This window comes from Chanodichthys erythropterus, chromosome 8, assembly GCF_024489055.1.
Source record: "Chanodichthys erythropterus isolate Z2021 chromosome 8, ASM2448905v1, whole genome shotgun sequence".
Lineage (NCBI taxonomy): Eukaryota > Metazoa > Chordata > Actinopteri > Cypriniformes > Xenocyprididae > Chanodichthys > Chanodichthys erythropterus.
The window spans coordinates 7940679-7958761 of record NC_090228.1 but is presented as its reverse complement, the minus strand read 5'-3'; the positions used below and the strand labels follow the sequence as shown (position 1 = coordinate 7958761).

General features: G+C 37.5%; 1 protein-coding gene across 4 annotated transcripts in view; it reads left to right on the top strand.

Moving 5' to 3' along the window:
- mical3b (microtubule associated monooxygenase, calponin and LIM domain containing 3b) overlaps nucleotides 1-18083 on the top strand; it is a 30848-nt gene that overhangs the window by 11867 nt on the left and 898 nt on the right. Inside the window, exons 13-30 of one of the 4 annotated variants that reach the window (XM_067391690.1) lie at nucleotides 296-492; nucleotides 592-698; nucleotides 785-856; nucleotides 1098-1265; nucleotides 3069-3179; nucleotides 4520-4703; nucleotides 5229-5323; nucleotides 6368-6645; nucleotides 6729-6955; nucleotides 7248-7325; nucleotides 8639-9916; nucleotides 9995-10083; nucleotides 11896-11946; nucleotides 12039-12278; nucleotides 12360-12453; nucleotides 15318-15368; nucleotides 17645-17744; nucleotides 17904-17977. In XM_067391690.1, coding sequence (XP_067247791.1) covers nucleotides 296-492; nucleotides 592-698; nucleotides 785-856; nucleotides 1098-1265; nucleotides 3069-3179; nucleotides 4520-4703; nucleotides 5229-5323; nucleotides 6368-6645; nucleotides 6729-6955; nucleotides 7248-7325; nucleotides 8639-9916; nucleotides 9995-10083; nucleotides 11896-11946; nucleotides 12039-12278; nucleotides 12360-12453; nucleotides 15318-15368; nucleotides 17645-17744; nucleotides 17904-17977 — 3494 coding nt within the window. The remainder of the gene's footprint in view (nucleotides 1-295; nucleotides 493-591; nucleotides 699-784; nucleotides 857-1097; nucleotides 1266-3068; nucleotides 3180-4519; nucleotides 4704-5228; nucleotides 5324-6367; nucleotides 6646-6728; nucleotides 6956-7247; nucleotides 7326-8638; nucleotides 9917-9994; nucleotides 10084-11895; nucleotides 11947-12038; nucleotides 12279-12359; nucleotides 12454-15317; nucleotides 15369-17644; nucleotides 17745-17903; nucleotides 17978-18083) is intronic. The other 3 variants (XM_067391685.1, XM_067391686.1, XM_067391687.1) reach the window with 3 other exon arrangements.

The window sequence follows — 18083 nt, the reverse complement described above, 5'->3', positions numbered from 1 at the left end:
CATAATGTTATGCCTGATCGGTGTATATTTCATTATTTATCCATGTAGTGATTTAAAGTATTTATTAAATCTTATAATAAATATTTATATGTTAATATGGTACTCCCAATCCTCCATAGATAATACAGTATATAGTTGGGCTCAAACTAAAAGCTGGAAAACATTCATGGTGTGTTTGAAGTGGTTTCAGCCCATCAAAAAGAGATTTAGGAACTAAACGTGTGGGCCGACTGTATTATTACATTGAGATTTTCTGAATGTGTGATTCTGATACTAGTGCCTTTGTTTCTTGCAGCGATTTTGCGTCTCTGGAGGAGAGTGAGGCGGTGCTCAATGGTCAGTTGGGTTTGAACATGGCGGAGCAGGAATTTGGTATTTGTCCTATAATGACCGGCAAGGAGATGAGCGCACTGGAAGAGAGTGACTCTCTCTGCATGGTCATGTACCTCAGTCAACTACATGAGCTCCTCAAAGACACAGCACCACCTAGTGGTCAGAATAAGACATTATCTGTTATTTTCTTTTTATTTGTGGCATATTTTTGACCCTTTATGGTTTTTTATGTAAACAAACACTTTTTTCTCCACACAGAAAATCAAAGTTCAGAAGAGAGGGCTGCTCTGTTCTCCAGCACTAGGTCACCCATCTCACTGCTCAGCAAACTGGGACAGAGCCTGTCCCGCAAACGCAATCCCAAGGTACACACACACACACACTCTCTCAATTACACAACTACTGTTTTGCTGCCCATATGTTAAGCTGATCTATTTTTCATCTCTATCAGGATAAGAAAGAGAAGGAAGCAGATAGTGTTGGAAAGCGGAGGAGGACAAGCCAGGCTGGCCAGTCAGAGGAGGTGAATCATATTGACATGTTGTTTATATATATATTAAATATATTAAGTGTTTATTATATATATATATATATGTGAGTGTGTGTGTTTGTGTGTGTTAAATACTTATTTTTGTACATAGCAATTTTTTTAAATACGCATTTTGTATAATGATCCATATAGTTACAATATAATGTGTTTTTGTTGATCTGTCATCTGGTAAAACTCTTTTTTTCCCAATTTCTGTGATATTTTCCTGATTTAGGAGGACGTTCCTGATGATACCAAAGAAAATATGACTTCAGCAGTAACTTCCGGGTCAGAAGTGAAGGTCACTGAGGGTCACAGCAAGGTTCGGTCCATATCAACAATGCTGCTGGCTAAATTTGAGGAGAACACACCATCGGTCTCAGCCACTGCACTGCGCAGACAGGTGTGTTTGTGATGCATGGTGTACTTTAACAGTTGAGTTACACCATGTCCAGACCTGGTGCAACACAATTTTTCTGTATACTTCAAGCAAAATATACAATAATAATGTGGAGCAGGATTTTGGCCCAATGAGATTTTGCTGTGGGCTGGGCTAGAAAGCATGACCCAACAGAAATAGATACCTAGCAAGAGACAGGATCGTTGGCGTCAAGACTGGTTAGGACTTTGTGTCAGTCAAATAACCATCAAATATACAAATAATCATTTTGTTTTGGTTGAGATAAAATATCACAGCTCTGTTAGCCATTATATGTTGTGATGTATTCCTAATATAGAGTGAATTAGCTCATCTTGCCCCCAGCGAAAATTGCTGACTCAACTTGTGGCCCATGCGCAAACTTAGCATACACACTTTAGCGTAGCTGCTAACAAGCTGAGGTAGAATTGGCAAAGCCTCTTTAACATACATTAGCCGGCATTCATCAGGCGTTTTATTAGATTAAAGGCAATTTAGGTGGTTGACAGTAACAACCGCAGCATTAGAATATGTTTCCTTGTATGCACACCACAACAGGGTTTATGATTCAGGGAAAAGATTCAATCCCTGCCAGTTAGAAGCGAAAAGGTAAAAAGACACCTGCGCTTCAAGATAAAAATGGATCCAGTAGTGTAAATTTTTGTGATAGAAATGGCTGATCTGGTTTAAGCTTCTTTGGTCTCTGTTGTTGGTCAGGGACTGTTGGCCCAGTATGAATGGGTTATGAAGGAGCTCTGTGTGTAAAGTGACCTGGGGCTCAACAGCCAATCAGTGTCCGGAGGCTGTGGAACATGTGATTTGAGGGTTTTAACTGAAGAATCTCAGAGAGAATGATTTATTATCTTATCTCTCTGACAGTTTTTTTTAATTGATTTTTTATAGATAGATAACTACTTTATAATGATAACTAATCGTTTGAACTCTATGAGAATAGAGAAGTCTACACCAAAACTATAACACCAAGGACACAGAGGAACAATTCAGAACAATTTTTCCAGCTGATGAATCAGATTTTACCTGACTTTTAAGAGCTTGACCATTTTAAAGAGGCAAACGTCATAACTGCAGCGCACGCTTACAATAAACAGAACATTATCTTCCATCGGTGTGGCAAAGACTATAGAATAACACAAGACGTGTCGCTTGTATTGTTTTGAATGGGAGAAAGTGTAACACGGAATAAGTCCCGCCTTCTAAATAAGAGCCAATCGCCGACTGGTAAAATCATCGCGTCACTTCAGCGGCCGTTAGAATCACCGGTTTCTATAGAAACAGTCAGACGCGCACCTCCGAAGAGACGCGCATTTAGGTCTGCGCATGCGCATTAGCTTGATCCAGCCTGAAAAATACAGGTTTTTTTGTCATGATTCGAGCGTTTAGAAACTAAATCTATGAGCCGGTTGTTGTTAGATTTCATTGGTGATTTCAAATATGAAATTTAATCGTAAGGTTGGCGAACAGTTTTGGAGAATTTTATGTTTCCCCATTTAAAGAGATTGCATGATGCCCAGGATGCCTGAGAGGCGTTTCAAAGATGGCCGCCGAGTTAAATGACTTGTCTTAAAGGGACTTTGGGTGTGGGCACTAGTTATTGTGATAGTTTGTTTTATACTTTTCGTTCTTGGTGCCTTTATTCTCTACTTTCCAAGACCAATCTGTCAAACCTTTTTACTCTCGTTATTTCTTTTGCTTTTTGATGGTGGGTTTTCATCTCAGGAACATGTTCCATTCCTGCTTATTTTTCCATGCTCATCTTTTGATTTGTAGAGCTACATTCAGATGTATACAGGCGGAGTGAGCTTATTGGCTCAGCAGATAGCCAATCAGATTCAGAGTCAGCAGGATCAAGCTCCCAAGCTCCTTCACAGGGGGGAGTTGGTAAGAGTTCACCTGAAGTGACAACAAATCTCCCCTAACATGGTGAATGTTCTTGTGTCCCTTTAAAGGGATAGTTCACCCAAAAATAAAAATGATCCCATGATTTACTCACCCTCAAGCCATCCAAAGTGTATATGACTATCTTCTTTTAGAAGAACACAATTGGAGATATATTTAAAAATATCCTTGCTCTTCCAAGCTTTATAACGGTTGTGAAGGTTTTTCCCCAAAAAAATCAACCATCCATAATAAAAGTAATCCATATAGCTCCAGAAGGGTTAATAAAGACCTTCTGTAGTGAAGAGATGCATATTTGTAAGAAAAATATCCAGATTTAAAACTTTATGAACTATAATAACTAGCTTTGGGCAGATGGTCGTACTCAACGATTTGTAGCAGAAGAGTATTCTCTGACCCGACGCGTGACGTAATGAAGAACGCGGAGGCGCAGAGGATAGAGCAAAACAAAACACCGGTCACGAATTAGAAGTCTAAAACGATAATTTTTAAAAAAAAATATTGGACGATTTTGATAGAAGAGAAGAGGAGCTTGAGTTTGTTGCCCAGCCCTATTTGTTTGAACCGCGAGAGGCATCTAAGCTTACAATACTCCTACATCCTGCGTCATACGTCACTTCAGGGGTTGCTCATTTGGTGCAAGTCGAATTGCGCAGTATGCGTATGGTCATCTGCCGGAAGCTAGTTAATTGATTTTATAAAGTTTTATATATAGATATTTTTCTTACAAAAACGCATCAAACGCTTCATTTCAGAAGGCCTTTATTATCCCCTGGAGCTATATAGATTACTTTTATTATGGATGGATGCATTTTTCACATTAAAAAGCACATTAAAAAGCTTGGAGGAGCCAGGATATTTTTAAATATATCTCCAAATGTTTCCGTATGAAAATAGTCGTATACACCTTGAGGGTGAGTAAATCATGGGATAATTTTCATTTTTGGGTGAACTATTCCTGGCTTTAAGTGCCTGTATTACTGTGTGTATGATATCTGTAACCCAGCGCTGAATTTTATTTGATGTTATATTTACTAATTACTGTGAGTGTGTGAGTGAGTTTCTGCTGTAATCCAATTTCTCTAATGCTTCACAGCTTTGTTAGACTGATCACACCCAAAGTGTCGTTCCTTGAAAGCGCTGCAATCATATGTAATTTATTGCAATGATCAAAGTTTTGTCTATGGCATCTGGTGAAATTTGTTTGTATGTTAGCCATATTTTATTTATTATATTAATATTATTGTATATTCATAAAAATAAAATAACTGGGTCTGTAACTACTACTGACCCATGTGTGTCTGTTGACTTCTCACCTGTAGAGTTCTCAAAAGGAGTTTTCTGTGAATATGGGCGGCAGTGATGTGTGTTACTTCTGCGGCCGTCGCGTTTATGTCATGGAGAGGCTGAGCGCGGAGGGAAAGTTCTTCCACAGGAGCTGCTTCCAGTGTGACCACTGCAGCTCCACGTTACGCCTTTCCAGCTACGCTTATGACCAGCTACAAGGTGTGTATGTGTGCAATTACCATATAATACTTCCACTAATGAAATTATCGTTATCATTACTTAGTGATTCTAAGATTTAGGTGTTTAGCTTTTCATGGATGCTGTCACAAGATGGGCGACACAGAGTGTGAAACTCCCCTGTTGTTCTTTGTTGCTGTGGGCTACTGTTTTCGGCCAAACAAGCTGCTCTTTTGTAACCATTGCACAGTCATAAGGTCTGCAATGTGTGTGTGTTGGGACAGGGCTTTTATTGTTGTCCGACAGTAGGGCACACACACACACAAAATGAAGGCCCTCAGCAAATTGCCACTTAAACATTTTTTTTTTTTTTAAATAGGAGTCAAAACACTAGTTCTAACTGATAGGTTCATGTAGTTCACATGACTCAATCACTTCAAGTTTGAAAAAGAGGCGGTATTCAGACTGACTTCTTCTACAGTATAAATAAGACATTTACTCCCTGCATCAGCTACTTTTTTATTTTCTCACTCTCTCATTTATTTTTCTTTCTTTCGGTGTGTACAGGGAAATTTTACTGTAAGCAGCACTTCAGCTTCAGAATGGCCAACGTGGCTCAGAGAAAGAGACCGGCCCCATCTGTGGCCCCTCGGCCTGCTCAGGTAACAACTTCATTCATCAGATCACCATTATACTTTCTTTAGATCCTCTAAGTGCCTTTTATATGATATGATATATATACAGTACTGTGCAAAAGTCTTAGGCCACCACCAGCTTTGTTGTTTTACCAATGTTTTAATGACCATCCATATTTATTTTTCTATCTCTTTATTACAATACAAACAGAAAATACAGGAAAAAAATCCTGTTTTTTAATACTGCATACACATTTACTGTATTTTCTGGTAATAAAGAGACTGAAAAATAATATATATGGTCATTATATCATTGCTAATGGTGGCCTAAGACTTTTGCACAGTACTATGTGTATATATATATATATATGTGTGTGTGTAACAATTTTATAACAAAAATGTTTTATAGTACACATGCATTATAAATATAATGACTATTTATGTCTAACAGATTTATGAGTTAACTGAAGTATAATTAGGAAGCGCTTTTATAAATAGTATTAATTTTTTTTCAATGTAATAAATTTTAAAAACATATTTAATTAGGCGTTTTTAATATATTTACACATATATACGTATATACCTCTATAATTTACGTATATACTGCATTCAAATATATTTATGTATTTTATTTAAAATAATATTTTATAACAATTTATGTAAAATATAATTAAAATTTTATAAAAACAATATATTACAATATATATAAACATATAATTATTATATGATATACATAACGACCTGCATGCTTATAATAAAGTAGAATATTATTGTCCGTTGGTGTGGATGCTAATATAGTTGTTGTTATAGTTATCTTTACAATTATTGTTCTTGGTGTCAACCTTTTTACTCTCATATGATACATTATTTTGTTTGTCTTTGTGACACTTTTCATCTCAGAAACATTTTCCAATTATGCTTTTATATATATATATATATATATATATATATATATATATATATATATATATATATATATATATATATATATATATATATATATATATATATATATATATATATATATATGTGTGTGTGAGTGTGTGTGTGTGTGTGTTTCTGTCTCTTCAGGCTCCCCCTGCTCCATCCTCAACTTCTACGACTTTGTCCTCTCCTGGGTCAGTGGGCACAGCCACTCCACCAGATCTCTGGTCCTCCAGCACCCACCCAGACATGGCATCCAGCCTGGCCAAGAGACTGTGTGGTACGCCAGAGCGCATTGAGCTGGAGAACTACAAACCCTGCCCACAGCAACAGGACAGCCCACTGCTGGAGGTTCCAGAGGAGACGCTTGCACAGCACAACCTCAGTGCTAGCCTGCAGGAGAAGAACACAGAGGAGCAGTCCAGGTATGCAAACATGATCTTATTGTGCTTCTAATATTTACTGGCATGTTTTGCCCTGGTAAATATGTTTCATTTTTGGCCTTCAGTAGCTCTGAGTCAGACCTAGAGGAGGAGGAGATTGCCTGGAAGAAGGGGGAGGTTTTGCACTCCAAGACCAATGGAGAGAGAGAGTTAGATCTTGGGGAGGGGCTAAAGGAGGAAGAGGGAGGAGAGAACCAGGAAAAACAAGAGGAGGAGGAGGAGGCTGAGGATGAGGAGGAGGAAGAAGGAGAAGTTTCAGAAGAAGAACAGGACGAGGGAGAGTCTAGTGATGGTGAGTGTTTGTTCATATTCAATATCTTTAGAAATAGCTCTGATAAAATGTGCATAGTTTAATCCTATCTGACATTGTTTTTGACTATATAGCTTGTTTATTTCAGAGAAATCATCTTAATATGAGGTATTGTTCAATTTAATGTCATCTATTTTTTGGTGTCCTATTCTTACAATATTTTGGTCTATGTATTTGTGTGCCAGGTAAATATTGTCATGCTTGATTGTATATGTTTATTGTATGTGTGTGTATTTTGGGCTCTTGACACATTAATGTGTATGTATGTGTATAGAGGGTGAGTACTGCCCTTGGGAGAAGGAACGGCTCTCGGGGGTGTGGCTTGAGGAAGAGGAGGCGGGGTTTGTTAAAGGTAGCACCACCCCCGATGACCATTGATAAACTTCTTTAGCATTTGTTGCAATTCAAAAGATCTTGATTGCAGGTTATTTCATTTGCAGGCTGTGCATGAACAATAGTGTGTTTATCTGTGTATATCTTGCAATTGCTTTGGCTTTTTATGTTTTTGGGTTGTGCTGGATTTTATTGAAATAATTTGCAGTTGTTTCAGTTTGGCTGTTTTAAATATTTGGTCAATTATTCACTAACTGTGTCCTAACCAGGCACGACATGACAAGTTTTCATGTCATTTATCTGCCACACCAAAAGCAATAATGCTGCTCAATGTAAGCAATCAGAACATATTTGCTGTCCATTTGTAACTTGAATGTGCGATGCTTCTGGTTTTACAATTTCCAGTTATTTTTAGCTGTACAAAACAGCTCATGATGCTTCTTGATTGTGCAAACTGATATTTCTTATCAAATTATTTAATGTATTGTCAAATTTATAAAGACACTGGTTTATAGCGCAAGTAGTTTTACCATTTACGGCACTTTTAACCACAGCACTGTTATTCTTAAAAAATCAGAAGTCTCCCACATTCACAGAAAATAGCTTACTTCCATGTTGCAAAATAGTGTGAGATTTTGAACCAATAAGATTTCACAAAGGAGCGAAGCTTTGTAGTGCAGCACAACAGAAATCAAAAGCAACCGGCCAATAAAATGTTTTGTTGCTTAAGCTATGCCTGGTTAGCACATACTGTAGTGTTATGTTAATCACTTTTGCAGTTTGTAAAGTATAAATAAAGAAATTAGCCTTCTTTATAGATCCTAGACAGTAAAAATTAATGCATAGAAAAACATACACCAAAATGCAATGTTGCACATGGTACAAGTAATGTTAAAAATATTGCACAATGTTCATAAAGGTGGGAAAATTATATATATATATATATATATATATATATATATGTATGTAGTACAGTATATATAATATATTAAATATTTTTAAATTAAATTATTAATTTATAAATTTAATTATTGTATATGCTTAAGAATTGATGGAAAATGGTTCCAGAACATCTGGATCTGTCAAAAGTGAAAAACTTCCAAAATTATAAAATTACTCTATGGTTTATTTGTGTCATGATTGACCCATCTTTATCATCTTATCTTTTTCAGACTGCTTCATGTTTCTGCTTGTTTAAGAGTATCTGAAAGGATGCATCGCTTCCACCCTGCAAAACTATATTAAGAATATTCTAGAATTTTTCTAGATTCGAGAATCCTTTCACATTCTTATTTGATTTTTTCTTTATCCTTTCATTCTTTTATTAACTAGAGTCCAGTGAAGAGTACAGCGATGATATAGATGCCAGCTCAGTCAGAGACTCCGAACCATGTGACCAACAAGAACAGGAAGAGTCCATTCCATTCCACCAATCACCTGCCTCTACAGAGTCCCCACCCTCCTTGAAACAACCAGAATCAGGCCCCACACCCACACCGGAGCTGCTGACGAACCCCGAGATCCCACCTGCCAAGAGGTCAGAGGTCGTAGAGGAGTTCTGGCTGAAGAGTGCCGAGATCAGGAAGAGTTTAGGCCTGGCTCCGCTGCCTAGAGAATTCCAGCCCAAACATATGGCAGCCCAAACATCTAATGCTAAAGAAAGCTTTTACACCTCAGTCGCATACGTATCGTCCTCCAATACCACTGCTTTGGATTCTGCCAACCAAATGGCAAGAAACTGTGACTCCAGCACACAAACTCCCTCTCAAAGTACATCCCCACCTGGACCATCTCACACTATGGATGGCGATGCAGGCGTCACTTTAGAAGAAGCGATAGGCCGCTGTTCTGTAATCCACAGACTCAGCATCACTGTAGAAGGTTGTGTGATGGTGGACAAGCAGGGTTTAGACCCTAATACCACTTCATTTGGTAATGAAAGTTTTTTGAATTCAGATGCAGGTCTTCTGACCCCTCCCTACAGCCCATCTCACTCTCCTCTTGTCGGCAAGCAGTGTCCGGCCCTTCGCCATTCCGAACCCATATTGGGCCGAGAGGTTATGGAATTCACATCTACCTACACTGCGCATGTTCCGCAGCAGGACGGTTTTAAACCAGAACTCAATCAAGCTCAGAGCCTACCTCCGGATGAAATTGAGATCCTATGCGCGGATGTGGCGGAAGAAGCTTCCAGACTGCCAGAAAGATCTGCCGTTGTGGAGGCTGGCGACGCGGACAGCCAGACGGACAACCGTAGGCTTGAGCACAGGAGGACGCTCCCAGACCGGGTGGTCCCCCCACTGCTGGCAGGGGGACCTGAGGTCAGGCTTCGTAGGTCAGAGATAAAGCTGTGGGGGGCGGACTCGGGTGTGGAGGAGAAGGAGAAAAAGCGCAACTCGTTGTTTTCGCCCCGTAAAGGTAGGAAGAGCATGAATGCAGCAGCTGAGACCCAGCGGGAGCCAGGGAAGAACAAGTCCCTCTGGAAGACCGTTTTTTCGGTGTATAAGAAGGACAAAAAGAGGAAGGACGCAGCGGTGGTGGCGGAAACCCTACCTGCCGCAGCTAACGTTGAGAGCAAGCGGAAAGTGCCGAGCATCAACAGAACAGCAGGTGAGATAGATGGATCTATAAGTAAACTGTATCACATGAACAAGTTGCTGTGAGGTTATATGTCTTTCCATATCTCAGACCTGTGTTTCCGGAAGAATCCGAGTTTTTCTGAAGACACAGACTTGTCCTGCCATGCTCTTCTAGAAAGATGTCCTCTCAGAGTTCAGGTAGAGTAAAACACACACTCTTCTTGCATTCTCAATTTATTTCCTTTCATTTTGGATATTAATAGTTTATTTATTTATTTATGTTTTGTATATTTGTATTATATATATATATTATTATATTATAATTTGTACATATTTCATATATTTTTTACCCCCTTAACCATTTTGAGTATAGACATGAAAATGCACTATCCAAACTTAAATCTTTGTAATTCAAGAATGCTTTGTGATATAGACCTAAGTTTGGAAAAATGAAAGTATGAAAGTATGAAAAAGTTATAGAAGTTTAAATTTACTGTAAATCAAATGTACTGTATTCAACTGTATAATTTTATAAAAAAAATATGTTTTACAAAATAATTTTTGCTCTAAAATTGATATAAAATTAAAGCCATATGTCTATCCAAGTTGTGTTCCAAATTTGAAGTTGATATCACAAAAATTAAAGTTCCCAAGAGATTTTGTTTTGGCGTTGTACCAAAAATAGCCACCGGGTGTCACCCACATTCTGTTGAAATATCCGTCCAAATATCACTTCTATCACAAAACAGATATGAAAAAAATATGAAAACTTGAGATTCAGACCGTTCTTTATAATTTTTACTATAAAGTAGTTAAAATAAATATTGTAATGAAAAAAATTTTGATGATTACTAAAATAGACTGTGCCAAGCATCCCGCTAGTGGGACGATGACAGTTAACGGGTTAAACTATTTAAAAAAAAAATCCCTGTGGTTCACTTTAATCTATATTATATAAATATTTGGTTGTGCAATGCGTGCACTTTCAATGTACTTACCAAGAAAGTACTGGATAATATAAGGTAACTACATTGGTTAGGTTTAGGGGTAGGTTCAGGACTAGTACCTAGTTATAACCCATTTATTGTAATTACTACAATAAGAATATAGTATGTACATGCGAAATAGGACTGTAAAATAAAAAAAGTGCTATCAAATATTTTTCTTTGCACAAAAATTGTTTACTTTTTCATGACCATTTCACCCCTCTCTCTGATCCTTGGAATTAAATGGACAATTAAATGGACAAAATTGAATTAAATGCACAATATTTTCTACTGTGCCTTTAAATCTCGTACAGTACTTGTACTGCACGTACGTAAACGTCCTTTTAACATGTGAAGCTTTGTGTCAGAAGACTAAGGATTTCAGAATGAGTCAATTTTGCAGTTTAGTTCTAATAAATTGTGTTTTTATATTCTGAAAGCCACTATATGAACTCTTGAACTCTTTTTGTCAAAAAATCAAGTACATTATATACATGATTTCTCTCAATATCGCCTCTTTAATCCCATGCTTTTTATTTTTTGCCTCTCAGTTTTCTTCTTGATTGTTTATATTGATTTTTGTCCTTATGGTTCTCTCCAATCATCAAATAGTTCAATTATTCTCAGTCTTACTGCATACAGTAGGACTCTTTGTCTGGCATTCATCCATGATTCCCAAAGAGTTGTATAGCTGGACTGATTGAATCATTTAACGCTTTGTGATTTTTATTATTAAACTTTAGAGGCAATTAAATGTGTTTTTTTTTCTGGCTGCTGTGCTCTCAGCTGAGTGAGGAATTGTCTGACATCAAGTCAGACCTTCTGAAAGAAACAATATATGAAGAGGTGCATGAAGGGGAAGAGGTATCATATTATGGCACTGAATTTTTTCTGTGGTTGGTAGCACATAGGTGTGTAGTTTGTAATGGTTATACCTGATGTTTGTGCTGTGGTTAGCACTGTTTCGCTGTTTTACTCGAAATACAGTTTAGATTAATACAATTTCTACCTTCTCTCTCCCGAGTCGCTTTACGTGCCTCATGCATTGGCGTTCAAGAGGGCGTACGCTGTTAAGGTAGCATCTTTTTATTTCACATGTGTTGAGCCCCTTCAACCTTTAATCCCATTGGCTGAATCGGAAACACTCAGCATCTTGTTCCTCAATAGAAACACAGTGTTATTCCTGAGCGGCCAACCAAGGCGGCCACCCCAGTGTCATCATGTCCGTCAGAGGTGGTAGGTGTTTGGGTGGTGTTCCCAGACCCCTCCAGCATAAGTTTGTCTACCACGCTGTTTCAGAGAGCAGGAACAGAGGAGGAACTCAATGCAAAGCTGACACGGCGAGTGCAGAGAGCAGCGCGCAGACAGGCCAAGCAGGAGGAGCTGCGGAGGCTGCACAGGGCACAGGTGTGTGTGACATGTTTTGAAGCAAGCTTGTTTATTTGTCTCTTAAACAATGTGTATTTATTTTTGTGCATGTCGTCTCAGATTATTCAGCGTCAGTTGGAGCAGGTGGAGGTAAAGCAGAGACAGCTGGAGGAGAAGGGTGTGGCTGTGGAGAAGGCCCTCAGAGGCGAAGCAGGTAGCTGTCAATCGTCTGTCTCTTTCTCGTCAAACAGATAGGAATAAAATTTTATGGAAAATTGTTAATTGTTTAACTGCTTAAACCAGCCAAAGCTGGTTTGTTGGTCTTCGCTGGTTCAAACTAGTCTCCCAGCCTGACCAAGCTAGTATTTAGCTGGTCTCCCATTCTGACTAGCAGAAAGATGCTCTAAACCACTCTAAAACCAACCAAAAGACCAGCAAACTAGCTTAAAGGGATAGTTCACCCAAAAATGAAAATTATAACAAAATGTATTCACCCTCAAGCCATCCTAGGTATACAGGTGCTGGTCATATAATTAGAATATCGAGAAAAAGTTTTTTTTATTGTAAATTATTTTTTAAAAATGAAACTTTCATATATTCTATAAAACACAGTAATATCATGGTCAGCAAACCACTTGGAAGTGGTTTTTGCACTGTGGGCAGGTGCTAAAGTCCTGCTGGAAAAGGAAATCAGCATCTCCATAAAGCTTGTCAACAGATGGAAGCATAAAGTGCTCCAAAATCTCCTGGAAGATGGCTGCATTGACTTTGCACTTGATAAAACACAATGGACCAACACCAGCAGACGTCACGGCCCCCCAAATCATTACTGACTTCAGAAACTTCACACTAGACTTCAAGCAGCTTGGATTCTGTGCCTCTCCAGTCTTCCTTCAGACTCTGGGACCATGATTTCAACATGAAATGCAAAATTTACTTTTGTCTGAAAAGAGGACTTTCGAACACTGTTCACTGTCCAGTTCTTTTTCTCCTTCGCTCAGGTAAGATGCTTCTGACGTTGTTTCTGTTTCAGAAGTGGCTTGATAGTCCTTTACCTGAAGATGTCTGAGTGTGGTGACTCTTGATGCGCTGACTCCGGCTTCATTTGACTCATTGTGAAGCTCTCCCAAGTGTCTGAATTGGATTTACTTGACAGTATTCTCAAGCTTGTGGTCATCCCTGTTGCTTGTGCACCTTTGCCTACCCAATTTCTTCCTTCTAGTCAACTTTGCATTTAATATGCTTTGATACATCACTCTGTAAACAGCCACCCCATTCAGTAATGACCATCTGTGACTTACTCTCTTTGTGGAGGGAGTCAATGATTGTCTCTCTTTGTGGAGGGAGTCAACGATGGGGAGTCTTCCCCATTAGTGTGGTTTCAAAGAACAAGAGATACCCGGAATTTATACTGTAGGGATGGTCATTTAATGAAACTCAAATGTAAATATTCTAATATTTTGAGATACTGGATTTTGGCCTTTCATGAGCTGTACGCTCTAATCATCAAAATAAAAAAAAAATAAAAAAACTTTTGAAATGTTTTACTTTACATGCAGAGAATCTAGAATATATGAAAGTTTCATTTTTTAAAATAATTTACAATAAAAAAATATATTAATTATATGACCAGCACCTGTATATGACTATCTTCTTCAGACAAACACAATTTGAGTTATATTAAAGGATTTTGAGTTATATCCTGGATTTTCCAAGCTTTATAATGGTAGTGAATGGGGTTCAAGATTTTGAATCACAAAAAAGCACATACATCCATCATAAAAATAATCCGTATGACTCCAGGGGGTTAATAAAGACCTTCTGAAGAGAAGCGATGAGATTTTGTAAGAAAATATCCATATTTATTATAACTTTATAAACGATAATCACTGGTAATTTGGTAATGACCGTACACGAGTACATGTCCTGATTTTGCTGAGTTAGATGCATTCTGTTACAAGTTGCTTGCGCAGGAAACACACAACGAAGGAGATCAGATACAAAATAAGTCTTTACTTGATAGATCCAACAGGTACAGGCAGAAATGCAACACAAATGTAATTAACCAAAATTGACAAACAGCTGTGATAATCTAGTTAGTGTCCGTGGTGACTGATGATGGCGGGAAAACAGAACAAAGGAGATCATGTGACATATGACGACAAACAGAACGTTCCTGGGTCAATATATTTTGTTGATCCTGGAACAACATTCAAATTTAGTCTTAACCCTATTCCTAGCCCTAAACCTAACCCTACCCATAAGTTATCCCAAAAATCAGAGGGAAATGATAGATGAATAACACTGATGTAGAAGCACCAATTCACGATTTTAAGCTTAAACTTGACATAATCTGTAAACTTGTCCCTCAAATCTGATTGGTTGATTTGAATGTTGTTCCAGGATCAACAAAAATGTTATTATAGTTATGTTATTATAGCCAGTTATTATAGTTTATAAAGTTTTTAATATGGATATTTTTCTTACAAAAACCATCACTTCGCTTCAGAAGGCCTATTATTATTAACCCCCTGGAGCCATGTGGATTAGTTTTATGATGGATGGATGGATGCTCTTTTTTTGGCTTCAAAGTCTCAAAACCCCATTCACTACCATTATAAAGCTTGGAAGAGCCAGGATATATTTTTAATATTACTCCGATTTTGTTGGTCTGAAAGAATATAGTCATATTCACCTAGGATGGCTTGAGAGTGAGTAAACTAATCCAAACTATCCCTTTAAGCTGGTCTAAGCTGTTTTTCAACAGAAGGTGGCTTGTTTTCATAGAATGCATATTTTGTTCACTTCCTTTAAGCTTAAATCTCACAAATATTTTATAAATTATATTTATTTATTTAATATTATTAGGCAAATTTATGATGTACTATGAAATGTCATCATCTCTCATTATTCATATCCATTATATGTTTGCTTACCTTCATCAAAAACACCATCTTTTATCGCTATATTAGCATCTTTGCTGAAACACATTGAAGAGACAGAGCAACACAGGATATTATGTTTCCTGTGACTTTTAAGAGTCATAGTCCTCATGATGTGTCCTTCCTCATGATATAGACTTCTGGGAAGACTCTAGTACCTCTGACCTCTTGGACGTACATCTGGGTGGTATGTATAACACATTCGAATGAGCGCTGATGCTAATGACACTAACAAAGAGGTTTACAGGCTCATTAGTTAATGTGTTACCATAAACTAAACATCTGTATTAGTATCTTTACGTTAACGTGGTGGTGTGTTTTCCGTGCTGTGGACACTGTCCTGTCTTAGATTTGTGTTTGAATTGAATCTAGATGCTTGTGTTATTAATGGTTTGTATCGTCTGGTGGGTGTGACTGTGTGAGATGAGGTTTGAATGGCAGGACTGTTAGTAATACAAATACAGATTTTAGTCAAAGTATATTTTGGTGCTATTTTAACGTTTTGAGGACATTAAGGCTAATCTCTCTGGTGGCCTACTTTCTGAGACAGCAGGTTTTCAGTCAGACCACTGCCTGGACATGAACATCCAACTCGTCCCATTTCAGCTTTGCGCGTCACATTCCTCCATTATTCACTCTCTCGCGTTCTTGCTCTCCTGAATACATCCTCTCCCTCTTTTTTTCTCCTCGTCTCTTCGGTCTTAGTCGAGCCTTTTCTCGGTTCTCCTCGTAGAAGGCCTGTCTATCTCTGTCCTTGCTGTTCCTCCGAAGGTAACACCACCCCAGCTTCCTGTCTTACCCTTCTAGTGCAAATTTAGTCAGAGCTATAATTACTAAATCCTCCTTTTTCTCTCCTCTCTTCTCTTTCTTCCTTCATCCTGCCGTACACAGCCAAAGCTAAAGGGACAGAGCACGATCATTCAGTTTATGTCTGTACAGTGTTTTTTCTTTATGTAGTGCAAGAGCCTCCACTTCACCAGCTAAGTATGTTATTTCTCTCCTGCGATCGAGTTGCATGGGCATGGCACGTCACTGATCTGCATGGCTGTCAGTAGATCTAAAATGTCACATCAAGTCTTATTCAGGAATTGTTATATGAAAATAGATGTGCAGATGTTGTCTAGTCTGTGTCAGAGCCCTGTTTGGTTTTGTCTGCTTGCACATTTTTATTAATTTATATAAATACTGTTTAAAAGTTTGGGGTCATTAAGATTTTTTTCTTTTTTTGAAAGGACGCAAGGATGCATTAAAGGGCTAGTTCACCCATAAATTAAATTTCTGTCATTTATTACTCACCCTTATGTCGTTTCACATCCATAAGACCTTCGTTCATCTTTGGAACACAAATGAAGATATTTTTGCTGAAATCTGAGAGGGTTTTTTTTTTTTTTATATATATATCCCCAAAAAAGCAACGTAATTACCACATTCAAGTCCAGAAAAGTAGCAAAGGAGACTGACAGGGGAGAGACGAAATTGTTGAATGAAGTCATTATTTTTGTTTTGTTTTTGTGCACAAAAAGTATTCTCGTCACTTCATAACATTAAGGTTGAACCACTGTAGTCACATGGACTATTTTAATGATGTTTTTACTACTTTTCTGGAACTTGAATGTGATAATTTTTGCTTTCTATGGGGGATAAACCTCTCGGATTTCATCAACAATATCTTAATTTGTGATGAACGAAGGTCTTATGAGTTTGGAACGACATGAGGGTGAGTAAATAATGACAGAAAATTCATTTTTGGGTGAGCTAACCCTTTAAGTTTTTCAAAAATGGCATTTCTAATGTTACAAAAGATTTACAAAAAATGCTGTTCTTTTGAAATATTTAATGGTTTACACAGCACAACTTTCATCATTGATAAATTAATAAGAAGTATTTCTTGAGCAGCAAATTAGCTTATTATTATGATTTCTGAAAGATTGTGTGACTCTGAAAACTGGAGTAATGATGCTGAAAATTCAGCCTTGCCATCACAGGCATAAATTATATTGTAAAATATATTAAAATAGAAATAATATTGTAATAATATTTCACAGTATTACTATTTTTTACAGTATTTTTGATCAAATAAATGCAGGTTTATTTAAAAAAAAAAAACTTACTAACCCCAAACTTTTGAAAAGTTTATAAGCAGGGTCCAATATATTTTGTTTTTAAACAATATCAAAACATAAATAAATAAATAAAATACAAATATTATTGATAATAGAATTAACCTATATATTATAGATTTTTAATTTAAACATTTTTATATGTCTTTCATTTGACTTGCATATCTTTCAGACTATCATTACAATTTTAATCATATTATATTGAGGGACAAAAGCCAAAGCCAATTTTTATATGCATTTTAGTGCTTGATAATTGTTCATTTGGGACCCTTTTATAAGCATATGTGTATATTACCGTGTCCATCACATACAGGGTCCCATCCTCCTCTTCTCTCTCTCATAGGAATGGGAAAGAAAGATGATCCTAGTTTAATGCATCAGTGGTTTAAGCTGGTGCAGGAGAAGAATGCTCTTGTGCGCTATGAATCTGAGCTCATGATATTGTGAGTATTTTTCTTTAATAGTCTCTAAACTGTGCTGATTGATCTGGCGATGTGCGATTACATTTATCTGTATAGTCAGGTATTACGTAAGTGTTTTATTCTCTATCTAGTCTAGTAGTGTTTGATTGCTCTGTGCTCATCTGTGCGGTCTGTCCACAGTGCACGTGAACTGGAGCTGGAGGACAGGCAGAGCCGTCTGCAGCAGGAGCTGAGAGAGCGCATGGCCGTGGACGGTTAGTACACAGAGGATATAAATAGTTCCTCTTACTCCTCTGTGGCTTTCTCGCATAATGGTACTTCAGTTAATAACAATTTCAGAGCAGTCACACGGGACCTCCT